This window comes from Mandrillus leucophaeus, unplaced genomic scaffold, assembly GCF_000951045.1.
Source record: "Mandrillus leucophaeus isolate KB7577 unplaced genomic scaffold, Mleu.le_1.0 Scaffold861, whole genome shotgun sequence".
NCBI classification, from domain to species: Eukaryota; Metazoa; Chordata; class Mammalia; order Primates; family Cercopithecidae; genus Mandrillus; species Mandrillus leucophaeus.
This window is the reverse complement of record NW_012109375.1, coordinates 626,311-654,246: the sequence shown is the minus strand read 5'-3', so window position 1 is coordinate 654,246 and position 27,936 is coordinate 626,311. Positions and strand designations below refer to the sequence as shown.

The 27,936-nt window shown below is 36.8% G+C and overlaps 1 protein-coding gene across 3 annotated transcripts in view; it reads right to left on the bottom strand.

Annotated features, from left to right (window-relative positions):
• Positions 1–27,936, bottom strand: part of VAV3 (vav 3 guanine nucleotide exchange factor) — a 408,117-nt gene that overhangs the window by 111,330 nt on the left and 268,851 nt on the right. For all 3 annotated transcript variants that reach the window (XM_011968871.1, XM_011968873.1, XM_011968874.1), the window contains 2 exons: positions 13,423–13,524; positions 13,013–13,113 (listed from right to left, as the gene is read on the bottom strand). In XM_011968871.1, the coding sequence (XP_011824261.1) occupies positions 13,013–13,113; positions 13,423–13,524 (203 nt within the window). The remainder of the gene's footprint in view (positions 1–13,012; positions 13,114–13,422; positions 13,525–27,936) is intronic.

Below are 27,936 nucleotides of genomic sequence, written 5' to 3'. Positions count from 1 at the left end.
TTTCTCCTGGGAACTTTCTTAGGATTATAATTCAATTCTTCAAGTTTCCAAAAGTTTTTAATCCTCAACTTATATTTACCCTGCAGCCTACTTCTCAGGTTCCTATTGATCAAACTATAAAACATTCTTCCCCTTTCAAGAACCTTTCTACATGGTGACTCATGGACCCTCAAGGGGTTTATACCTTGCATTCTTTCATCATGTCCCAACTGGCTTAATATAATTCTAAGAAGTGGTGTTACTGAGGTGCTTGGAGCCTTTGCAGAACTCCATCTTCAATGCCAGCACAGAGCTCAATGTACATTATTGGTGCAAGAGAAACAATTTTCACAGAAGCTTTAAATTTCAAGTGAATATTTAAACAATTTTCACTTGTTTAAATATAAGATTCAGTCCTATTTTGTTTTTCAACACAAGTGGCTCTCAATTCATACATTATTGCATAATTTGGTTTGTCTCTTATCTGAAGTTCTATTCAGACTAAACAAATCAATGTCCAGTAAGACCACCTGTCTCAACAGGGGCCACAGAAAAGTAATTACCAGAACAGTTTTTGAAGGTACCCTATCATCATGACTAAAGTGCTATTTCTCTGAGACATTACAACTAAAAAACGGTTGGACTGATCACATTTTGGAGAAAGTTCACTTTCACAAATGTTATGTTCACTACTCAGATATACAGCAATGTTTTAAAAAGAAAATAAAGCAAACCATAAAACGATAAATAATATTTAGAGGCTTTGATTTCAAGTTTTTTCAGGGGCTCTAATAGGAATACAACCACATAATAGATTCCAGTTCACATTAATAATTATTAATGTACCATTAAACTGACCCAAATAGATGGAAGGAATAATAACTACTCAAGTATAAAATTGTCTTTATGAGTTTTAAGTAATATTATGCAGAACTAAAGTCATTTTTGGTTATGAAATCAATGATCAATCTTCAGTTCACGTAAAAGTACTGTGATAAAATGCCTAGCAGTAGAAGTCTGAAATAAAATTGTATCCTGAAAGCTTATCTTTTATGCTAAAACATACAATGCGATTTACAAAGCAGCCCGATTCAGATACCAATGTGGGTGCAGGTTCTAGGTAGCAGTCTCTCAGTTTTAAACCACCAGGATACCAGAGCAACGTCCTTCCAATTAGGAGTGGCTATAGCAGCAGCAGGAGCAGCAGCTGGCCTAGATAAAAGTGCGATTAAACAGATAAGCAAATGGGGATCTGCTTCAGTTAAATATTAGGGCAGCTGAGGCTTGCATCCTCACTAAAGGAAAAGATGCATTATACCAAAGTCTTTTGCTCCAGCAACATTTGCCTTCCAATGTTACTTTGTTTAAACTGAGAGGATGCAAATCAAGCTACATTGGTCAATGTCAGAGTAAGAAGGGGGGATCAAAGGTGCTGAGTTATGTAGTATAGTGGGGGAAAAAGCAAATGTCCACAAAGGTTGCTGTCTGGGATTAGACCTTCACGGTGGTATACTGTGAGAAGGAAACGACACCCTAAAATTACATTAGCTTTGCATTGACTTGTTCAGAGAAGCTTGCAAAGTGGAGTTCACACCTATTCATTATTAACGTTGGAAAGTTTTGGCATGCACTTCAGAGCTCCTGTATGTGTTGATCATTGAGGTTGCCATAGTGAATGTGAAGAAGTCAACTCAAGTTCAGGGAAAAGGAGAGTGGAACTGCCTGCCCTTTATATCCATGCAAATCCTCAAATGTTAAGACATAAACTAATCACCCAACCTTCAAATTTGTTTCCAAGTTGCACAGTTTGTCTTATTAACAAAATAAACTTAACGTATCTTTTTTTCATACTTCAAATGTACTTGAGTTAATAATCTGTCATAATCATATTTTAATACAAATGAGATGCTTCATTCAGAAATGCACTGCATTTTTGTCAGGTAATTATCATTTCCAGGGTGAATGAAAACTAGATAAATTTAAGGGATATAGAGCATGAAATATAAAAGGTTTTCCAACCCAAGGAAGACAACATCCAAAAAGGGCTAACTTGTATAAAAAGAAGTGTTAAGAGGTACTTCAAATGCTTAATAATATTTAGTCACATCCTATAACACCATTAAAAATTATATTCTGGTTGAAATAGTCCTATTATGGGAAAAAGCAACAACAACTTGATATTAAGTGCCACTCCTCTGAACTTGGTACTAAGGCGTGGACACAAAAGATGAGAAACATATTCCAAACAGCAAAGGAGCATATAATCTAACAGGGGTAGAGACAGACACCAAATAGTCCATGTGTTTCATTACATTGCCCAGCTTCCTTTGCAGTGAGGTTGAAGCCATGTGACTAGTTTTAGCCAATGGACTTGATAAAAAATGGCACTGCTTACTTCCAGGCTACGGGTCTGTAAATCAGTAACCCTAGAACCCATGTGTTAAGTTGGCAAAGTAAAAGATAAAACTGATCTGGGTTCCCTGATTAGAAGGGAGCTACTGTGAAGGGCCACTGAACCCGCAGTAAACAGTGCATGTGTGAGAAATAAACTTTTATTATCTTAAAGCCAATGGGACCTGGGGTTTGTTAGTTGCCACAACACAGACTAACCTTGGCAAATGTGTAAAGCCTACACAGAAACTAATTAGAGAACAATTTAATTCAGGCTACCACTGGATGGTCAAGGTAAGGTTAATGATTGGCAAAGAGTTTGGACAGAAAGTAATGAAAGGATGGTCCTTGGAACTGTTTGGAGAAAAGGGAGCATGTTTCAGGGAGAGGAAATAGCAGGAGCCAAGTGAGAACTCTAACAACTGGATCGACTGGATCAGGAGTAGATTTTTTCTGAAAGGGAGGCATTTTTGTTCTGTGATTGCTTCATTTGCTTGCTACTTATTAACCTAACCCAGGTGTCTCCTCTCAAAGGCCTAACGATCGATGCTTAGGCCATGAGCCTTTCCTTGCAAAAATACTAAAAAGGAATCTAAAAGGTCCACCTAATTTTCTATCTTTCATTCTTAAAGTACCAGCCAAGGACTCAGGTAAGGTTTTTATTCCACTTTTCCACCATCTAGTCAAGCTCTAGTCTCTACGAAGGTGGAACCAAAACCTGTACAATCCCCCACACTCTCCTGTTTCTGATTCTAAGATTATAGTGATCTTCAGGCCCAGAAGCCCTGCTGCACTACAATTCTACTCATTTGTCTGTCCATTTGTTGATCCATCCACTCACTCAACCATTCCCCACTACTTCCTTGACGTCAAAACACCAATTACATATGGTTCCTATCATTGAGAGGCCTGCAGTCTAATTGAAGAGATGAACATAGAGTCAATTATAATAAATGTGATAAAAGTAAATATGTGATGTCAGGGGAGCACAGAGGACTCACAGACTAATAAAACCCAGGCATGAGGAGTGTCAGAAAAGGTTTTCAAAGTGGGGGCAACATTTGCATTAAGTTTTTAAAAATGAGCATTAAGTTTACTAAACAGAAAAGAGAAGAAAAGACAGTAAAATAGAAAAACAAAATACACTTAGATACATAGACATGAAAAAAAGTGGCTGGAGAAGTGTGAGTAGTTAAACAGAGTTGTGTTATAGGTTGGGGGGATGGGAGGAAGTGGTAAAAAAAAAAAAAATGGGCTGTACAAATTACTCAGAGCTTTGTAGGCCATATTGGAAAGTCTGGACATTATTCTGGAAGAAATATAAACTACAGTATATGAAAGAGTGAAACCATCAGACTTAATTCTAATGAAGATAATTTTATAAATTACATAAGAATAAGATTAAGAGCAGGGAGTTAGGAAACTTTTGAGTTGTTCAAGCAAGAGACAATGAGATTTTCTGTGTATATCAACACCATTATCAATGCATTCTAGAGAGACTTAGGAGGAGAGCTAAGAAGAACAGGAAGGTGAATCAAGATGAGGAAGAGGCTGACACCCAGGTCTCTGTGAGTGTTTGGATGGTGGGCCTTTAACCAAGACAAGGCATAGGAGAGGGAAGTTTGCAGGAATAACTAATGAGGTTGATTTTAGTTATGAGACATTTGAGGTCACTGCAAGACACATGGGAGGCGACATGTAAGGAGAAGATGGAAATTTAAAATCCACACTTCAGGAAAGAAGTCTTATGCACAGACGGACCTTTATCTACCTGGGGTGTGGGGTGTAGCTAAGCCACGGAAGTCCATCAGATTTCCAAAAGATGGCATGGGGGCATGATGGGTTGTGAAGGATAGCATCAAGGAGGATGATTAGCAATGTTAAATGAAACAGAAAGGTCACATAAGATAAGGCCTAAATGTGATGTCCTATGGATCTGTCCATTGAAAGGTAGAGTAAAAGACTATCTACCTCTCACTGAGCCTCCGGGTTACCTTGTCATTTTGTACAACTAGTACCTCTTCTCCACTTGACCATCCCTTTGTATAAACAAGTCTGATGTTGAATAAAGATAGCATGCTCCCCCTCTTAAATTTTTTTATTATTTTTAATTGACACATTCAAAGCCAGTGGTTTTTAAATTTTTTGTCTTGCTTTGTAATCAATTACAGAACAAAGTTTAGAGAATGATGCTACTTTTTAATCAATGATATCTGTATAAGTAAGCATTATCTACAATCTGCAGGGAACTAACAGTATGACACGTATTTATGGGGTACAGTGTGAAAGTTCAATATATGTATACAAAGTGTTATGACCAAGTCAAGATAATTAGCATATCTATCACCTCAAACATTTATCATTTAGTTGTGTTGGGAATATTCAAAATCTGCTCTTCTGGCTACTTGAAAATATACAATAAATTGTTGTTAATTATAGTCAGCCTATAGTGCTATAGGACACTATAACTTATTCTTCCCATCTGGGTGTACTTCTGTATCCGTTAACCAACCTCTGCCTACTCCCCTTTTTGGAACTGCCTTTCATGCCAACTATCCAATGTTTATAACAACTCCTACTAGTCACAGCTTTCTGGATCACAAGTGGACTCCTGACCCACATTGATCCAATAAGGATCTCTTTTGGTTGCCTGAGAATATAGTTAGACTATGTTAAACGTTATTGCTATAAAGTTCTGTAAAGCAGGGGTGAATTTCAAACCACCTATGATTTAATGTTATGGGGGAGTCTGAACTATGTAAACATTTGAGTTTGTCTTAAGTCAGTAGTACTTACTTGCTTTCAATTTGGCTGTTGAAATGATTTCCCTCAAAGTCAAGTTCTGCTGAAATCATATTACACTCTTCTCCATGCAAAAGCCCTATTCAAGTAAACTATGTCTCAATCCCCTGGATATATCTTATCCCTTTTCCTGCCTTCCCCTATACCCACATTTCCCCCAAATCCTATGCCAGTCATGAAACACTATATTACTGAACTGCGGCAAGCAATTATTCCTGGATGCCCAAACAAAGGATCACACAAGGCTTAAGTCAATGTTGAGCTTGAGAAGCTGAGAAGCAGCTCATAAAGTCTAGCTTGCCGAAGACTTCAAAATACTACCTACTTTACCACACTCACATCAGACCTGCCAAGCTCAAACTCACACTTTACCCACAGTTACCACCTATACCAGAGCGAGAAGGAATGAGTGTGAAGAGAAGATGCCATAGCTTCCAGTTTTCAGAAGGTACAGTCTACTGATGGAGCGACACAGAGATTCTTCTTCCCCTTGAAGACACGGCCCCTTATAAGGGCTACCCTGCAAACCCTGATCTGACAGTAAAAAAAGGAAGCCTCCTAGGCAGGTCCTTACCATTTCATACCACTAATGAACTGTAAGCATTCGGTGTTACTGGTCTCTCAAAATCTTGAGCAGGAAAGAACTTAAAAGAAGGAGAGAGGGAGAGAAAGGGCACCAATGCCCTTGGTGAGAATGGAGGTCAACGGAAATATGCAAAGCAGGGAAAGAATCAAAAAAGCAAGGGGATATGTTACAGACTCCAAAAAGCAAATTTAGCCAGAGGTTTTAAAAAAAAAAACATTTTCCTGCTTTGTAATGAATTACATAACAAAGTTTAGAGAATGATGCTACTTTTTAATTGATGATATCTAAGTAAGCATTATCTACAATCTGCAGGGCACTAACAGTATTATTCTTAGTTATCTTATTTTCATACATTTATGACCTTGTTTCTTCATCTTAAAATAAGGGGCCCTAGAACTGAATGTGTCTCAAGTCCATCCGGCCTTGAGAATTTCCATGGGAAGAAGGTAGGTATGGTACCCAGGGATGCACGACTTCTTGCAGCACTATAGAACATTCAAACCTAAAAACATTTGGTAGTTACTAATTTAATTTAAAAGTGTTTTGCCTAAAAAGCATTAGAAAATCACTCCCTTTCACTGAGAAAGGCAAGCACATGATTACTTACTAGGATTCAGTACTGGGCTTTTGACACATCTGACATATTATCATCACAGCTTATTCACATAACTGATAGCAGAGCCCAGTGGTAAGAACAAACTCAGGGGCTGGTCTGCCTGGATTTGAATCTTGGTTGTACTAAATAAGCAACTTAGACAGATTGCATATTTCTCTGTGCCTTGGTTTCTCATCTGTAAGATAAGTATATCGATAATACCAACTTCACAGAATTTACATAGGAGTAAATAAGTTAACAGTGGTAAACTTAGTACAAATGGTCCCCAATTTTGGATGTTTCATTTATGATTTTTCCACTTTACAACGGTATGAAAGTCACATGCATTCAGTAGAAACTAGACTTTAATATTTGAATTTTGATATTTTCCCAGGCTAGCAACATGTCCAATGAGACTCTCTCATGATGCCGGGCAGCAGCAGCTAGCCACAGCTACCAGTCAGCCATGAAATCACAAGGGGAAGCAAACAATACAGTGTACTGTGTTGCCAGATGATTTTGGCCAACTGTATTTCAAGTGCTGTGAGCACGTTTAAAGTAGGATAAGCAAAGCTATAATGTACAATAGGTTAGGTGCACTGAATGCAGTTTTGACTTACGATAGTTTCCACTTACAATGGCTTAATCAGGACATAACTCCATCATTAATGGAGGAGCATCTGTACTGAGAACAGTACCTGGCACTAAATAGGGGTATTTATTTTAAAAGATTTCAAAATCTAAGTGCTATTATTGGCCCCGTTTTATAAGGTGTTAGTCCATTCTCACACTGCCAGAAAGAAATACCTGAGATTGGGTTATTCATAAAGAAAAGAGGTTTAATTGACTCACAGTTTCACATGGCTGGGGAGGTTTCAGGAAACTTACAATCATGGCAGAAGGCAAAGGAGGCAAGTCTTCCATGGAGGCAGGCAAGAGAGCAAGCCAGAGCCGGGAAAACTGCCTTATAAAACCATCAGATCTCCTGAGAACTCGGTCACTATCATGAGAACAGCATGGGGAAAATGTCCCCATTATCCAATCCCCTCCCTCCCTTGACATGTGGGGATTACGGGGATTACAAGTTGAGTTGAAATTTGGGTGGGGACACAGAGCCAAACCATATCATTCCGTCCCCGGCCCCTCCCAAATCTCACATCCTCATATTTCAAAACACAATCATGCCTTCCCAACAGTCCCCCACAGTCTTAACTAATTTGAGCATTAACTCAAAAGTCCACAATTCAAAGTCTCATCTGAGACAAGGCAAGTCCCTTCCACCTATGAGCCAGTAAAATAAAAAATAAGTTAGTTCCTTCCAAGATACAATGGGGATATAGGCATTGAGTAAATACACCTATTCCAAATGGTCAGATGGTTCCAAATTGGTCAAAACAAAGGGCCTACAGGCCCCATGCAAGTCTGAAATCCAGCACGGCAGGCACCTCTGACTCCATGTCTCATACACAGGTCACACTGATGTAAGAGGTAGGTGCCCAGGGTCTTGGGCAGCTCTGCCCCTATGGCTGGGCAGGGTATAGCCCCCCTCCTGGCTGCTCTCACGGGCTGGCAGATTGTCTGCACGTTTTCCAGTCACACAGTGCAAACTGTGGGTGGATCTACCATTGTGGAATCTGGAGGACCGTGGCCCTCTCCTCACAGCTCCACTAGGCAGTGGCAGTGGGGACTCTGTGTGGGAGCTCCAACCCCACATCTCCCTTCTGTACTGCCCTAGCAGAGGTTCTCCATGAGGGCCCTGCCCCTGCCGCTGCAGCAGACCACTGCCTGGACATCCAGACATTTCCATATATCCTCTGAAATCTAAGCAGAGCTTCCCAAAGCCCGATTCTTTTTCTCTCTCTCTCTTTTTTTTTTTTTAAGTTGTGATAACAGCTTTTATTCAGGAACAATTGCAAAGGAGAAGGAAATCCAGGTTCAATTTCAAATACATCATGGACAAGTGGAGATTTATAACCAAGGAGCAGGGTGAGGTCAGTGGATGGAAAATTACTGAGAGGAAACATCAGATATAAGGGGGATTCTGGCTAAACTGACTTGATAGGATTCTTGGTGAAGGTGGGTCAGAATGATCACATACCAAAGGTTATGGGGATGAGGAATCTGAAAAATCACCTTCAGTTCTTTGAAAATCTGCTGTCTATGTCACTACATTTAAATTATAAGTGCAAGTGAGTTGTTGGCAATGCAGCATGCCAAAGCTGAGTTAAATAGCTAGGAAGACTCTAGAGATAAGAATGCTTTTTTTAAAATCAAATTTTGTCAATAAGTATTCTTAAAAAGGTGAGCTTACAAAAGCCAAAGTGATTGAATATTGTTTCATGGTCTATGCAGTCAATTTTCATCTTCCTTGTGGCCTGAAGACAAGTAGCCATGAGCAATGAGCATTTTTTAAAGTTTTATTTTATTTATTTCATTTTATTTTAAGTTCCAGGGTACATGTGCAGGATGTGCAGGTTTGTTACATAGGGAAATGTGTGCCATGGTGGTCTGCTGCACCTATCAATGCACCACGTAAGAATTAAGTGCAGCATGCATTAGTTATTTTTCCTGATGCTCTCCTTTCCCCCATCCTGCCGACAGACCCCGGTGTGTGTTGTTCCCCTCCCGTATCCATGTGTTCTCATTGTTCAGCTCTCACTTATGAGTGAGAACATGTGTTTGGTTTTCTGTTCCTGCATTAGTCTGCTGAGGACAATGGCTTCCAGCTCCATCCATGTCCCTGTAAAGGACATGATCTCATTCCTCTTTATGTCAGCATGGTATTTTATGATATATGTACCACATTTTCTTCATCCAGTCTATCACTGATGGGCATGTGGGCTGATTCCATATCTTTGCCATTGTGAATAGTGCTACAGTGAACATATGTATGCATGTGTCTTTATAGTAGAATAATTTCTATTCCTCTGGGTATATGCCTAGTAATGGGATTGCTGGGTCAATTTGTATTTCTGGTTCTAGGTCTTTGAGGGATTGTCACAGTCTTCCACAATGGATGAACTAATTTACATTCCCACCAACAGTATAAAAGCATTCCTATTTCTCCACTGCCTCGCCAGCATCTGTTGTTTCTTGACTTTTTAATAATTGCCATTCTGAGTAGTGTGATGGTATCTCATTGTGGTTTTGATTTGCATTTCTCTAATGATCAGTGATGTTGAGCTTCTTTTTTTATACGTGTGTTAGCTGCACAAATGTCTTCTTTTGAGAAGTGTCTGTTCATGTCCTTTGCCCACTTTTTAATGGGGTTGTTTGTTTCTTCCTTGTAAATTTGTTTAAGTGCCTTGTAAACTCTGGATATCAGATCTTTGTTAGATGGATACCTAAACGTCAACTCTTGACTTTTGTGCACTCACAGGTCCAACACCACATGGAAGCTACAAAGGCCTGGGGCTTGCACTCTCTGAAGCAAAGGATTGGAGCTTGCACCCTCTGAAGCAATGGCCTGAGCTGTACATTGGCCCCTTTTCACCATGGCTGGAGCAGCTGGGAACACAGGGCACCAAATCCTTAAGCTGCACGCAGCAGTGGGTCCACAAAACCATTTCTCCCTCCTAGAACTCTAGGCCTGTGATGGAAGGGGCTGCCATGAAGACTTCTGACATGCCCTGGAGACATTTTCCCCATTGTCTTGGTAATTAACATTCAGCTCCTCATTACTTATGCGAATTTCTGCAGCAAGCTTGAATCTCTCCCTAGAAAATGGGTTTTTCTTTTTTATGGCATCATCAGGCTGCAAATTTTCCAAACTTTTATGCTCTACTTTTCTTTTAAACATTAGTTCCAATTTCAAATCATCTCTCTCAAGTTCAAAGTTCCACAGATCTCTAGGGCGGGGCAAAATGCCACCAGTCTCTTTACTAAAACATAGCAAGAGTGACTTTTACTCCAATTCCCAACAAGTTCCTCATCTCCATTTGAGACCACCTCAGCCCGAACTTTATTGTCCACACCATTATCAGCATTTTGGTCAAAACCATTCAACAAGTCTCTAGGAAGTTCCAAACTTTCCCACATCTTCCTGTCTTCTTCTGATCCCTCCAAACTGTTCCAACTTCTATCCATTACCCAGTTCCAAAGTAGCTTACACATTTTCAAGTATCTTTATAGCAGTGCCCCCAACTCCTGGTACCAATTTACTGTATTAGTCCATCCTCCCACTGTTATAAGGTAATATTTGAGACTGGGGAATTTATAAAGAAAAGAGATTTAATTCGCTCATAGTTCCACATGGCTGGGGAGGCCTTAGGAAACTTACAATCATGGCAGAAGGTGAGGCAGGTACATCTTACATGGTGGCAAGCAAGAGAGAAAAAGCAAGAAACACTGCTTATAAAACCATGAGTTCTCATGAGAACTCACTCAGTAACATGAGAACAGCATGGAGGAAACCCCATGATCCAATCCCCTCCTACCTGGTCCCTCCCTTGACATGTGGGAATTATGGGGATTACATTTCAGGATGAGATTTGGGTGGGCACACAGTGCCAAACCATATCATGAGGGAAGAAACTAATACTTACAAAGGGTAAGTAAATGGAGTTCAAAGTCACCCAGGGAGTAAATTGTGAAGCTAGGATTCAAACAGACCAAGACTCCAGAGCTTGCAGATTTTACTGCCATAGACAAAATGACTTATGTAAGGACAGAGTACATTGAAATAATTACCTAGGAACAGACACTGGGAATATATGACTCCTTTATTTGACTAGACTAGGAATTTTCAATGATTTCCTATTGACTTTCATAATGTAAAAGTTAAAAAATTTTATGTTCTTTCCATGCCATACTTGTATATTATTTTAAAGTTTGGTGCTCATTAACTTTCCCATCCACATGTACTCCAGATCATAAAAACAACAAAAATACTACATAACCCCATGTCTTTCAAAAAAAAAAAAAATGACTTTTCACTATATCACCTTAGATTAAAATAGTAAGTTCTTACTTTGCTCAGGTATTGTGTAAGAATCAACATTATCTCACTGGATTCTCATAATAGTTGTCTAATTTACAAGATGAATAAACAAAAGCTCAGAATATTTAAGTAAATTCCCCAAGCTCACATAGCTAGCAAATGGCAAAGCTAGGCTTTCAACCATCTCTGCTCAACTCTAAACTATTCTCCTACACTATTTCCTTTAGAACCATGCCAACTATGGGATCATTTTACATTCTTCCCAGGCATCATCTCATCAAGACAGGGCCTTGGGATTTACATAAACATTAGCCTACTATAAGCAAATAACATGTTAACTGTCTCCAAAGAGATTAAAGAATGGGACATATAAAGATGGAACAACAAAAATTCAAGTGATAAATTGTATCAGGGTGACAATTAAAGAATAACAACAATAATTTTTATTTCTATTATATTTTACAACATTGTAAACTGTTTCTGACCTTCCGACAGATGTAAGAAGTAAGTTTATTTAACAGCCCTTGAGTAAACTGCATAAGCAATCTGACCCCCATCAGTAAATGTGCAGGGCCATTCTTAAGACGGAATGAGTTCCTGCAAGAAGATGCCCAGTAGAGCACCCAGGCAGGACAGGTACAGTGTAGGTGTTCAACTCATGCCAAGATCTGTCACTTTCCAGCTGCTCATGCCTAGCACAGAGAACGGCACACAGGGTCCTTTTAAAATGTCTGAGAGGAATATGCTATGATCTCAGTCTTCTCTTAGGATTCACCTTTCCTACAATTGCCTATTTTCTGAACTCAGCTCTGAAATGAGCTATTCTCTGTTTCACTCTTTTTCACATTATCCAAAATAATTCAATGTCCACCTTTTCCTTTGGGAAAATCAAAGGTTGACATGGCTACCTTTTGAACTCAAGCTGTTAAAGATCCCTTTTTGTGTTCAAAAGTTTTACTGATTTTGAAAGGTCTTATTGATAAAAACACAGAGAAACTCAGGGGAAAAGGACAAAGAGAAAAAAGAAGAAAGAGAAAGAATAAAGAAGCCAGAAAAGAAAGAAAAGGAAGAGAGCCCAAGAGGAGCAGAGAGAGGCAATAGGCTACTGAATGCATAATTGTCAGCAGTCTTAGAAACTAGCTCATGTAACAATCATACAGCATTATTTTTAAAAACCAAGGAGAAAATATTTACAAAAAACCCAAAAGATATATGCTCTTTGTTAAGTGCTGCAAAATGACAATGTATTCAATTCATTAATTCATGAATTAGTCTGTGTGATGTTTACTTCTGGTGTCATTAGCATTCCTGAGCTAAATATTTAAAAGAATAGAAAGGAAATTTAAGAACTAAAGACAAAAAAATATATTCTTTCTGTTGTTTTTGTTACTCTATTTTTTTTGGCTATATTTGTATGGTTTTAGTTATTTATTTAGGGCTTTTAATGAAATGAGTGACATGAAACCATCCAACTCCCTCTTGAAGACCTCTGTCTCCAAGGTATGTATGAAAGTCACACAAATTTTAAATAATTTAAAACAAAGTTATGTAGAAAACTCATGTAAATTTTAAGCATTTTTCTAATTGTGCTTATAAATAATAGTTTCAAAAGCAGATATGTTACAATAAACACATATTCAGAGTAAATTAGGCCTTAATTATGTTTAGCAAATTTTATGTCCTCATTAAAAACAGAATCGCAACAATAAACATGACTTACCACCAGAATTAACTCTGCCACAATTGTCTACTCTTCCCAAACATTCTTTGTGTGCTCTCGCTCCACACTTAAAACATAAATAGCCTTGATAAAATGTTCCCCTGAAAGGTGAAATAAGAGAGTGGTATATTAAACGGTGCAAAATTCTGCCCATATGAAATTAGTGCAAGAAGGAGGAAAAAAGTATCAACAGTGTTCTTCAAGATACTCCCTCAGTAGAGGGAGAGGAGCTTGCCAGAGCTTCTGAAAGAACTGTCCAGGCAGAAGGCCTGGCAAAGATTTGTGGGATCCAGACTGCTAAGGCAAAATCCCCACTTTCGAACCTATTGGCTAGAAGGTTAGAAAAGTCTGAAACACTTAGCAATTATAGCAGTTGCTTTAAACTGAAAACCAAGACTGAGCAGGCTTACCTCAGGAGCATCTGGCAGACTTTGCAGGATGTGACTCGAGTGAAGGTGTGCATCTTGAAGTCGTGGAAATTGGAGTCTGCATAGTCTGGCCTTATGTTAGACCTATAAAAAGGAAAAAAATAACTTTCTATAGAAAGTTTCATAACAAAGCTGCAATTTAGTCATCTAAACCCTAAATTCATCAAAATGACATCAGGTAGAGATCTGGTTCAAGCAAAATGACTATTAAATGTGCAATGTTTTCTAAGCCAAAAGTATGCTATGCATTAAAATATGTACCAGAATCTGGTTGTGTGGGAACAAGCAACCTGGAAGGGCATAGCAACCTAATCCTCCTCAGAATTGAGCATTCTCAGAGAACTTTAACAAATGGCCACGTAGGTCAACCTGCCTGGAAAAAAAACAAAAAGCAAAAAAACCCGCTGGATACTCATGCTATCTGATAGTTCCTTGTCTGTAGCCTTGCAACTGAAATACAAGCTAGCAGGTGAGGGTAGGAGGGAGAAGAGGGTCATCTCTAAATAGATCTGTGGACAACATAATGGTCCATAACAAGGAATACAGTAATTTTATAGGAAGTTTGAAAATAAAGCATTAGGGTGATCGTTAAAAAATTCTTAATATTTCACTTTACTCACAATCTAAGTAATAATGAAACAAAATAATTTTACAATTTTATATTTTATGTATATCATATATACAAAAGTTATTTTGCACACCACAAACTAATATTCTTTGTATATTTTCTCTGTGCCAGATACTGTGACAACCATATGACATTCATTACTTCATTTAATCTTCACACCAATCCTAACTGCCTGGCAAGAATAATATCACTAGCTTACTCTAAAGTAAAGCTTACCCTTAAAGAAAATGGCATGATTGGGAACTCTAACTCAGGTCTTTGCTCTTGGCCACTGAAACTATAGCTCAAGGAGGAGATCAGCAATGTTCATATTAACATAATCAAATTTTTGTGCTTAGCAGGTATTTTGAAAACATTTAACTGTGTTTTTTTTCTTTGAAACATTATTCTTGGCTTAGCTATTTAGGTTGCTGCAAAAGTAATTGAGGTTTTTGCTATTCTGTTCAGTGGCAAAAGAAGGCAGAAAAATTAGACTGGGATAAGTTAAAGATGGATACAAATCAGGGGTACACCTAGAAAGCTAAAATGATATGCTCCAAGATGTTACACACAATTTGAGAGATTGTAGGAAAAGCTTGAGATACTGATGAGCCAGGATTTCCCCTTTTATAGAATACAGCAACTCTCAACCACACAGAACCCTGGTGAAATGAAGCATAACACAGGCAGGTGACCAGGCATCAATCTCTGAGGTACCAGGAGAGGCCTTATAAAAAAACATTCTCAAAGGCAATTGGAGTAGCAGGCAGTGATGCAGAAGTGTCAGAGAGGTCAGCCTTCCAATCCATCTGCTGAATATGAGCGTGCTAAAAATGAAATCAAATATTAGTGCCATCTGGGATTTCTCTGCTCTGTGCTTCTGGTGACCTCACTTTTTCGGAAAATGTTCCACTGCATGCTGAGAATTATGGACATTTCCATAGAGGCATTTTTGTGTTACTGATTAAAAATTACAGAGCTTTTCTACAGAAAAGGAGACACAGAGAAAATATAAGGATCTAGAAACAAAAACTTTCTTCACATTGTTCAGAAAATAGTTTGATTCTTGAGTCCATAAAGCCATGCATTGAAAACTCCATCAAAACTTGTTTCCTTAGTCAGGAACGGCTGTTGGTTCATTTGTTTCTGAGCCTCAAGGTGATAGGGTCATACATGATTTGTCAAATAAGTTTGAGTCCTGGCAACTCAAAAAATTCATCAACCTGGAGTTTTCAAACATGAGTTTCAGGCAGAAACGCATATAAGTAAGTTCCAAACAGGTAAGAAGTTAATTTCAAAAATCTGCCTTGGACACAGACGGAACATCCACATGCACACACACAAACATGCCGGAGTTGTGTTTGGACCACCGGTATTTAAAACTTTCACAAACTAAGAATAAGCTGAACTTTCAGAAACAGACAACTGAAAGGGGGAATCACAAAGCTACTAAGACGTTTTACAAAAAAATTATGATGAAAAAGGTTCTGAAAATATTGTTGACAGTAGCTGCCCTATGGGAATAAAGACTTAAAGTGGTAGGTAAAAGAGTAGAAAGAAACTATTATAATTATTTGAAAACTATAATGGCATATTATTTTTAAAATCTAGAATCAAACACTAAAGAATAGATGTTAATTCTATGACCCCAAAACTGCTGCTGAGGCAGTCAGTACTGAATAAAAAGCATAGGTAAGGACAGGAATCTGAAACTAGACCACCTGGGCTTACATCCTAACTTGCAAATCAGTAGCAGCGTGATCTTAGGCAAGTTAGTGAGTATAAAACAGGAATACTAATAAAGCCAAACTCATCAAGTGATATATGTAACGTGCTTAAAACACTGCCTGACCCATATTTGGTGTTCAATCAATGTTGGCTACAATTTATGAAGTGCTGATTCCAAATCCATATAGTAACAGTGTGATCATGATAGTGCTTTGTGAGTGGTAAAGAGTCCCTTTTTAGGTCTGTGTCCAAGTCCCCAGAGGACATCCATTCTTCTGAGAATCTCCAGCACAACGACTTACATGCTCAGTGTCCTTGGGACTAGGAATCCATACATAATTATTTAAGTGTAATAAGAAGGTTACTCAAGAGATGACATGTATGAAAAACTCCATGTATGAAACTGTGATCTCTTCAGTTCCCACTGGTATGGCTTCATTCATTCAATGAAGCCATACCAAGTACAAACTGAGGAGATCACACACAGTCCATGGCCTGTGGGGGTGCCGAAACCAAAGATAGTAAGCTGGCTGGATGCGAAGGGTTGGGAAGGTAGATTGCATCAGAAGAGGACAGAAATGTTAGGATTACGGATTTGGAGAAACATAACATTAAAATGGTCAAGAGGCATTTATTTCACATCTCTAATGTACCAGGTACATCACTAGGCTCTTCGTATACTTTTTCACATTTACTTCTCAGAACAAATCTACAAGGCAGAGTCATTCATCCATTTCATAAGTATTTATTGAGTAACTACCATATGCACAGGCCCTTGGGCAGGAACAGAAAGAAGCTTCCTTCAGCTGGAGCCACATGAGCAAAGAGATGAGATAGGTTGGCAGGGGCCAAGGAAAGAAGTGAGATTTTATACAGGATTGACATCACATTTAACTGAGGAAGAACAAAAAAAAGTTCTGCTGCTACTACATAGAGATTTCCTTATAGTAAGACAAGCGTGGATATAGTAGGACCAATCACGGGGTTGGGTTGTCTATAGATGGGTGCTGAGTGTCAAACAGATTAGTTAACTTGCTCAGTTATGCTAATATACATAAAGAATTCCATTTTAGTAATCTGCCTTAACATATGACCATTTACTTTTGTGAATGTCAATGGAATCTTGTAGATTAATCAAATGTTCCCATTTCTTTTGCTTCACATAGAACTCATTATGAATATAACTAATCAGGCAATCAAATATTTATAGGGCAAGGAATGTTGACACACTTAGGGCTTCATATAGCTTTACATATTGTCTTTAGATGTTCTCTTCCTCTTACCTGGCTCCATCACAGGCCCTAAGTTGAACACCCCACTTTCCCCCTAGCTTGGACCTCTTTGTTCTCCAGATATGCATTCCCAACTGCTCCTCAGGCATCTCAAATGCAGCACATTTAAAACTCAATTTCCATGCATTTCCTGACTTATCTGATTCATTTACTCTATCTTCCAACCTGGCAACTTCAAAATCACAATGAATTTTTCCCTCTCCCTCACACCCTCTACATATTCACTTTATCTTAACCTTTCCTCTGATTCAATTTTTTCTTCCCTGAAATTATGATCAATTTTGGTCAATTCAGGCTTAAAAATACCTCCTCAAAAACTCAGGTTCCATACAAACACATATACACACCTGTACACCACCCTCCACACACACACCCACACACACCCTATCCTATTGGTTTTGTTTCTCTAAAGAATCCTAATATAGACACACTGGAAAATAATGTTAGATAGGTTTACTGGGGGCACTTACCAGAGAAGGAGATGGAAGCAATGCTGAAATTCAGATACGTCAGCCTCCATAACACTACGCAACATCTGATGCCCAGTTAAGTAGACCTCCTAGGCTTTCAGTAACTTTGTACTGACTTAAAGTAGCATTAAAAGTACTTGTAAGTCCGCCTCCCCACTGACCTATGTGGAGGGTGCATCTTCTCCTTTTTCCAGTCTCCTCTTTATAATCATCAAACATTCTAACAGGAAAATTAATGCTAGATATTCATAGCTGATAGACATCAGAAAAATATGCTTTTACTGTAGCATTTTCTTCATTTGTTTTCAAAAGCTGCCTTTTGCCACATTATCAGAAAGATGGAAGAATTAAAGAAAAGATAGAAACATTTTACTAAGCCAAAAAAAAATTTCTTATGTGAAAGAACACTGAAGAAAAACGTGATTCACTAAATTTCAATTAAATCTCAGAATTTATGTTTACTTACATATATCCTCTCTTTATTGTGAGAAAATATTTAACCTCCGATATGGTTTGGCTGTGTCCCCACCCAAATCTTATCTTGAATTATAGTTCCAATCATCCCCACGTGTTGTGGGAGGGACCAAGTGGAGATAACTGAATCATGGGGGTGGTTCCCCCCATCCTGTTCTCATGATACTGAGTTATTTCTCATGGGATCTGATGGTTTTATAAGAGGCTTCCTCCTTCACTGGGCACTCATTCTTCTCCTTCCTGCCGCCATGTGAGAAAGGACATGTTTGTCTCCCCTTCTACCATGACTATAAGTTTCCTGAGGCCTCCCCAGCCATGCTGAACTGTGAGTCAATTAACTCTTTTTTTAATAAATTACCCAGTCTCAGGTATGTCTTTATTAGCAGTGTGAGAACAGACTAATACAATATTTTTACAAAAAACTGTAATCGTACTCATAGATATATTTCAGTAGTAAGTATGATAGTGTAGTTAGTAATACCATTAAAATAATAATACATATTATTTTTACAACATACATGCTTAAAATGAACTGTAAATTTTAAAATCCCTATATCATTTTAGTAATATAGTTAGAGAATAAAGGAAGCAAATCCTAGCAAGATGAAATCATCCATAATGATCACGACCAATTACAGAGGAAATGAGAACCAATTTATGACTTCATGCTGTCTCATGCTCTATCAGTATTAACAATCAAGTATTACCAGTATGGACATTGTGGCAATTATGTAGTATACGTAAAATGGTTTATTTCATCATATTACATTGAAAGTAAAAGTAGGAGAGCTGGAAGCAAATGCCAGTGCTTCAGAAAAAACTATCTGAATGCAACAGGCTTTTTTGTATCAAGAACACATAGATTTATAAAAATGTATTCACACACATAGCTCTATGTGTGTTGCTAAAATACAAAAAATATACATTTTGGCAAACAGATACCAAATACAGATTACTTATTTGAGAATGTCCTTTAGAAACATGCTAAACAATCTTATTTTTATGTATTATTATTAATACATACAATTATTTTTTCTCCATGATACAAGTTGGATCTCTTCTTGCATCCTTCTATTAACCTCTATCATTTAAGTGGCGATAAATTACAATAAGCATACTACTTAAGTTAATTTTATTTTCCATAGCAAGATTTTAAAATCATTTAAAATAATATGGATAGTTTATCATCAGGATAGTTAGCTATATCATGACTCTTTTAAATAAGGCTTTTAAAATATGTGTAACAATTTATCACATTAATAAAGAAACAAAAAAATTGGGTTGTCTCAACACATATCAAAAAAGACTTAATAAAACATATTGTGTGCTTCTAATGAAACTAAATAAACTAGACATTGAGGGATAGTTTCTTCCTATGATAAAGAATATCAAACTAAAGATAATAAAAAACATATCTAATATAAAACACTATCACAATTATATTGAAAATAAAGTTTCTGAAGTCAACTATATTTTTCAATATTGTTCTGGAAGATCTAATCACTGTAATATGACAAGAAAAATGAATGTGAATGATAAACATTGTAAAAAAGAAGTACACAGAATTTTCATTTGGAGATGATAATATTGGGACTATTGGGAAAAACTAAGAGAAGATACTTAAAAGTGATAAAACTAATGAGAGATGAGGACATCAAGTGGCACCTGAAGAGATCTGTGTGTCAGTTTCTAATGCTCTCTAGCAAAGAAATGCAGTAATGTGTGTAGCATCTGTCTGGAAAAACCTCTTGAGACTCCAACTTCAAAGATTTTGGAGGGACTGGTCACACAGATACTCTCTGCCTAATACTCAGACGCAATCTTTAAAAAAATCCCAGAAGGAAGTGAGTGCTCACTATAAATCACATTTTTTTTAAGTCTAGGCAGATTGGCACAATGAAATTCAGTACCCTTGGTACACCAAATAACCTTATCACTTAGTACCACAGGGAACATTCCAAAGTCAAGTTCTCAGATGACAGCCAAGGACAAGCCAACCCTGCAAGCAAATCCTTCTAAAGATAGCAAATTCAAGCCTGCTATGTTAACAAGTTTCTGCATGAAAATGTCTAAAAAAAATCCTAACATGAAATGTTTAGGTTCTATATAAATAAAGTTTTTAAATTAACTGAGAGAAATAAACACATTCAATAAATTAAAAGCCACATAGCAAGCTACTAAATAAGAAAATGGAATATTTTATTATAAATACACAACCTCTCTCCAATTTACAAATTTAAAACAATTTCTTTCCTGCAAACCAACACACAAACATACTCTCTCTCTCACACACACACACACACTTATAAATACACAATGAGAATTTTTGAACTTGACAAATGATTATAAAAGATAACTGGAAGATAAATGTGTGAGGATAGTTGGGAAATGTTTTAAACTCTATGAATTAGCGTAGAGCAAGCTTGCCAGCCCATGGCCTGCAGGCCACATGTGGCCCAACACGAACTTGTAAACTTTCTTAAAACATTATGAGATTGAGATTATTTTGTGTGATTTTTTAAGTTCATCAGCTATCGTCATTGTTAGTGTATTTTATATGTGGCCCAATACAATTCTTCTTCCAACGTCGCCCAGAGAAGCCAAAAGATTGGACACCCCTGTCGTAGAGAGTATATGGGAAGTCACTATAACCTAAGAAATACTAAAATGTTTTTAAAAGTATAGTAATTAAATTTGTATGGGACTGATAACAAAACAGACAGATCAATATAGCAAAACAGACAGATTAATATAAAATGTAAAAGTCTTGAAGGGGACCAAATATGTGCAAGGACTTGGTATGTGATTTTTGTGGCACTTTATTAGTCTATTCAAAAAAACAAATACTCATTTTAAAAAACTTAGTAATTAATATGTGCCATGCAGTGGGATATGATGATGAACAAAAATAAGTAAAGTCCCTGACTAATGTTGGGTTGTAGGGTGGAAACAGGGAAAAGAACATTTAAATAATTCCACAAACAATCGCGAAACTGCAGCTATGACAAGTGCTACAAAGAAAGATCACGTTAGGAAAACCTGAAACATAGAATATGACCTTGTCAGTGTATTACCACAGAAGGATTTTCCACATAAATAGGTGGAAAGCAAGAGGAAGAATGTCGGGACAGAGGAAAAACAGCAGGTTTAAATATAACTTAAAAGTACATGTCCAGCTTTCTAAAAAGGTTAAGAAAGTTAGATTTCTACCACATTTTTATAACAATATAAAGTTTAGATAAAGATTTATACTATTTGAAGAATATATATTACATGCCTATGATGTGCCACGAACACAGCCAATGACAAGGAGTAAGATCAACAAAACTGCTGCTTTCATGAGGCTTATATTTTGTATTTAAATGTAAAATTTAGATAGGAACCTGATATTTATTTTAAACAAAAAACAAAAATACAAGTATTTGGAGAAAATATTGATAACTACTTACATAATCTTCAAAGGAAATAAAAGCAAACAAAAGATGGCTGGCCTCATTTTCACTTAGAAAAACAAATCCAAAGTTTTATTTAAATAAAGAAAAATAAAAAGTTAGAGAAAGCAGAAAAATGTTTAGAATATGTATGGTAAAAGATTAATCTCTTTGCAATACACAGTGCTATTGAAAGTCCACAAGAAAAAAATGAACACCCCAATTGGAAAAACAGCAAGAAAATTATCAGGGCAATTTGTTAAAAAACAAAAATAAAAACAATCAATACATAAAACATGTACTAGCAATCAAAAGAAATGTACATTTAAATAACAAGACATAATTTCACGTGTCAAATTGGCCAAAAAAAAAAAAAAGGAAAAGATAAAAGAAAAAAGATACTCTGAAGGGTTTTCATAAAAGGGAAATAATGTGATATATAACCAATGTCTTCAACGACATCCTTATAAATACAACTGTGTGCCTTCCCTTTCTATCCTTTCTTGATTTGAGCCAAGGACATAGTACCAAAGTATTACTCAGTAAAAGTAATTCTATGAGAGGCCTTTCAGGCCTTTCAGGACATATTTCATTTATATATCCTCACTTAAACACTTATCATCTCCTGAAAAGTCAGACATCACGTTCAGGCTAGTCAAATATCTTTTGAATTTAAGAACTAATTATTCTAAACATATGAAATTTAACATTTGTGCCAAATGTTCAAATACTACCTCTAGAAGTATCAGGCCTTATAATTTAGGAGAAATTTATAAAACAAAAAGCCATTATCTTAATAGATGTTCGCTTATACGCATTTTTTTCCATCAAAACTGAAGATAAAACAGATAAATATGCAAATCCTGGAGATTAAAAGAGACCTGAAGCTGTTTGAAATAGAAATTGATCTTGTGAGACCAATACTATGATGGACAGGAATCACTTCCCATATAGTCCCCAGCATGCAAGACAGATGATTAAGCTAGCTGAACCATGCACCTAACTTACCAAAGTATTTCTTATTCCCTTAGAATTACCAACTAAACATTAAAGAATATCAGAATAGTCTATCCCAGTTGTTTCTGTCAAGTCATAGGCACTCCTAAAATTTCCAGCTCTGAGAAAGTAATCTTTAACTAAGTAAAGTCTTAGCCAAAAATCTCAAAATAAAACTGATCATTATATACCTCAAAGTTAGACTTTCCCATAAGATACAATCTTAAAGCACTCATTAAATAGGTTTTTCTTTCTTTCATTAATATGAAAATGTCCAGAATAAAACCCAAGTATTTATTTTTAAAATATCTTATATTGTGAAATTAAATCCTCCAAATAAGTAATTCAGTAAACTATCCTAAATCCTTGTTTTTTCATAATTTGTTCCCATAACACCATAGCATTCTAATTATGCTGCTGGTTATTTGAAAGGGCAAGAAAATGAAAAACAAACAGGTCCTTCAAAAACCAAGTTTAAAAAAAACAGAGGTCAGAAGGGACATCTTCACCTATTCCTAAGGAGTCATAAAAGGAATGAAAACAAAAGAGATTTATAAATCACAACCAAACCTTATTCCTTATATTCCAAATCACGTATAGTCTTTTATCTAGGGAAATGAATAAATACTTTCAAAATACTGATAAAAATCAGATCGTGCTTGGCTCTGAAAAACAGTATTTTCTTATCTACTATATGTTACACCTCTTTATTTCATTCAACATTGGCTTTATAGTAATTTTAAATATACATCCATCACTGCATTTCAGTGACATTGCAAAGAAATTATTGAATGAAATGTAAAGTCAGTTAAATCTATAATAAATTTAAAGTGGAAAAGATGTCAGACTATCTGTAACTTAGGTTTATGTTTATTACAAACTTAAAGTGTGGCTTTTGGCACAGAAACTATTCTTTCTATTTATAGTTTCCTCACCAATCAAAGAATTATATCTGCCCTTCCTGCTGTACAAGGCCAACATCCAGGAGTGGGAGAAGAGGGATCTCACATTTGTTTAGAACCTGTTCCACCGAGCACTCAAATTTGTTCTGAAGACAACTGAGAACATATATGTGTGCATTTTCATAAACAAATAGTATTTACTAAACGATTAAAAGCATTACATAAATGCTAGATGCTACTTCTATTACTGTTATCGCTATCAAAAGTGACAAACATTTAGTGGAAAGCTAGAGGCCTCATCAAGGTAGAGAAGTATAAATGATCATCTATCTATTACTATATCCTGAATAAATTGAGATAATGCTTTTCTTCTATTAAGCATGTAATAAATATATTAAAACTTCTCTTGGCTTATAATACACTTAGTCATGCATTCAACAAATTAATTGAGTGCCTATTATGGGACAGTCGTTTTCAAATACTGGGAATACAACAGTGAATTTTTCTGGAACCAACAATCATGGTTCTCCAGTTAATTTGAACTATCTTGCTTTGCTTCAATTTTTCCTTTAAAAGGTATTGTTCATTCTCTTATCACTGAATGGGGGTGGGGAGGTCTCAAAGTTCTGTTTTAAACAGCAACACATCTCCCACTGTGTCAGCCATTCCATGTAAGAAATTGATTCTAAAGAATTTGGATTATCTCATTCTCTGGTCCAATAAATCTGAACTATAATTCAAACACTACAGATAACATGAATTAGGAATACTGAGCTGGCACCGTGAATTTAAGTTGTATCACATTTTAAATTATGTCTGATAATATAAAGTTTGCTGTGGAATTAATGTGTTTTAGAAGCAGATGGAGATGGAGATGGTATTGTTACAAGGTAATATTAGGGAACAAAAGAAAGAAATCTGAAAGGTAATCTGACAAGCTTTGTGAAGTTTTCCTCTTCAAATTCTAAAATGATTATGTACAAAAAAGGGTTTTAAATCAACATTCAATCCTTCAAATATGAAGTCTCAGTTTTATATAAAACTCTATGTGCAGAAGCTCAGTATAAACTGACCAGGATTTCAGTAAATTTGGCATGAATCAAGGCCACTATCAACCATCAAAACCAAAAATCACTAGTCAGAAAAAGAACTTTAAAATGTTAAATGTATTTATTAAAGAAAAAGGCATATTCACTATAAACATTATTGTGAACAGCCAGCCAGCCAGTAAAGACTTTTAAAAGTACTTTGGTGGGCTGGGCCACTGTGGTGGCTCATGCCTGTAATCCCAGCACTTTGGGAGGCCGAAGCAGGCAGATCATCTGAGGTTAGGAGATTGAGAGTTTTTAGCACGAAGCTGTTCAATTTTGTCAAGGTATTTTCTGCATCTATTGAGATAATCATGTGATTTTTGTCATTGGTTCTGTGATGGATTATATTTATTGATTTGCATATGTTGAACCAGCCTTGCATCCCAGGGATGAAGCCAACTTCATCATGGTGGATAAGCTTTTTGATGTGATGCTGGATTTGGTTTGCCAGTATTTATTGAGGATTTTCACATCGATGTTCATCAGGGATATTGGTCTAAAATTCTCTTTTTTGTTGTGTCTCTGCAGGCTTTGGTATCAGGATGATGTTGGCCTCATAAAATGAGCTAGGGAGGATTCCCTCTTTTTCTATTAATTGGAATAGTTTCAGAAGGAATGGTACCAGCTCCTCCTTTTACCTCTGGTAGAATTTGGCTGTGAATCTCTCTAATCCTGGACTTTTTTTGGTTTGTAGGCTATTAATTATTGCCTCAATTTCAGAGCCTGCTATTGGTCTATTCAGGGATTCAATGTCTTCCTGGTTTAGTCTTGGGAGGGTGTATGTGTCCAGGAATTTATCCATTTCTTCTAGATTTTCTAGTTTACTTGCTTAGAGGTGTTTATAGTATTCTCTGATAACAGTTTGTATTTCTGTGGGATCAGTGGTGATATCCCCTTTATCATTTTATTGCATCTATTGGATTCTTCTTTATTAGTCTTGCTAGCAGTCTTTCTATTTTGTTGATCTTTTCAAAAAAACCAGCTCCTGGATTCATTGATTTTTTTGAAGGGTTTTTGTGTCTCTATCTCCTTCAATTCTGCTCTAACTTTAGTTATTTTTCATGCCTTCTACTAGCTTTTGAATTTGTTTGTTCTTGCTTCTCTAGGTCTTTTAATTGTGATGTTAGGGTGTCGATTTTAGATCTTTCCTGCTCTCTCTTGTGGACATTTAGTGCTATAAATTTCCCTCTACACACTGTTTTAAATGTGTCCCAGAGATTCTGGTATGTTGTGTCTTTGTTCTTATTGGTTCCAAAGAACATCTTTCTTCCTTCATTTTGTTATGTACCCAGCAGTCATTCAGGAGTAGCTTGTTCAGTTTCCATGTAGTTGTGCGGTTTTGAGTGAGTTTCTTAATTATCAGTTCTAATTTGATTGCACTGTGGTCTGAGAGAGAGTTTGTTATAATTTCTGTTCTTTTACATTTGCTGAGGAGTGTTTTACTCCCAACTATGTGGTCAATTTTGGAATAAGTGCGATGTGGTGGTAAGAAGAATGTATATTCTGTTGACTTGGGGTGGAGAGTTCTGTAGATGCCTATAAGGTTAGCTTGGTGCATTGCTAAGTCCAAGTCCTGGATATCCCTGTTAACCTTCTGTCTTGTTGATCTGTCTTATATTGACAGTGGGGTGTTAAAGTTGTGTGGGAATCTAAGCTTCTTTGTAGGTCTCTAAGGACTTGCTTTATGAATCTGGGTGCTCCTGTATTGGGTGCACAAATATTTAGGACAGTTAGCTCTTCTTTTTGAATTGATCCCTTTACCATTATGTAATGGCTTTGTCTCTTTTGATCTTTGATGGTTTAAAGTCTGTTTTATTGATGGAACGTATCTCAAAATAATAAGAGTTATTTATGACAAACCCACAGTCAGTATCATACTGAATGGGCAAAAACTGGAAGCATTCCCTTTGAAAACTGGCACAAGACAGGGATGCCTTCTCTCACCTTCCTATTCAACATAGTGTTGGAAGTTCTGGCCTGGGCAGTCAAGCAAGAGAAAGAAAGAAAGGGTATTCAATTAGGAAAAGAGGAAGTCAATTTGTCCCTGTTTGCAGATGACATGATTGTATATTTAGAAAACCCCATTGTCTCAGCCCAAAATCTCCTTAAGCTGATAAGCAACTTCAGCAAAGTCTCAGGATACAAAATCAATGTGCAAAAATCACAAGCATTCCTATACACCAATAACAGACAAACAGAGAGCCAAATCATGAGTGAACTCCCATTCACAATTGCTACAAAGAGAATAAAATACCTAGGAATCCAACTTACAAGAGATGTGAAGGACACCTTCAAGGAGGACTACAAACCACTGCTCAATGAAATAAAAGAGGACACAAACAAATGGAAGAACATTACATGCTCATGGATAGGAAGAATCAATATTGTGAAAATGGCCATACTGCCCAAGGTAATTTACAGGTTCAATGCCATCCCCATCAAGCTACCAATGACTTTCTTCACAGAATTGGAAAAAACTACTTTAAAGTTCATATGGAACCAAAAAAGACCCCGCATTGCCAAGACAATCCTAAGCCTAAAGAACAAAGCTGGAGGCATCATGCTACCTGAGTTCAAACTATACTACAAGGTGACAGTAACCAAAACAGCATGGTCCTGGTACCAAAACAGAGATATAGACCAATGGAACAGAACAGAGTCCTCAGAAAAAACACCACACATTTATAACCATCTGATCTTTGACAAATCTGACAAAAAGAAGAAATGGGGAAAGGATTCCCTATTTAATAAATGGTGCTGGGAAAACTAGCTAGCCATATATAGAAAGCCAAAACTGGATCCCTTCCTTATGCCTTATACAAAAATTAATTCAAGATGGATTAAAGACTTAAATGTTAGACCTACAACCATAAAAAACCTAGAAGAAAACCTAGGTAATACCATTCAGGACATAGGCATGGGCAAGGACTTCATGACTAAAACACCAAAAGCAACGGCCACAAAAGCCAAAATTGACAAATGGTATCTTATTAAACTAAAGAGCTTCTGCACAGTGAAAGAAACTACCATCAGAGTGAACAGGCAACCTACAGAATGGGAGAAAATTTTTGCAATCTACCTATCTGACAAAGGGCTAATATCCAGAATCTACAAAGAACTTAAATAAATTTACAAGAGAAAATCAAACGGCCCCATCAAAAAGTGGGCAAAGGATATGAACAGACATTTTTCTTTTTTTTCATTATTATACTTTATGTTCTAGGGTACATGTGCACAATGCGCAGGTTTGTTACATATGCATACATGTGCCATGTTGGTGTGCTGCACCCATTAACTCGTCATTTACATTAGGTATATCTCCTAATGCTATCCGCCCTCTCCCCCAACCCCACAACAGGCCTTGGTGTGTGATGTTCCCCTTCCTGTGTCCAAGTGTTCTCATTGTTCATTTCCCATCTATGAGTGAGAACATGTGGTGTTTGGTTTTTGAACAGACACTTTTCAAAAGAAGACATTTATGCAGCCAACAGACACATGAAAAAAT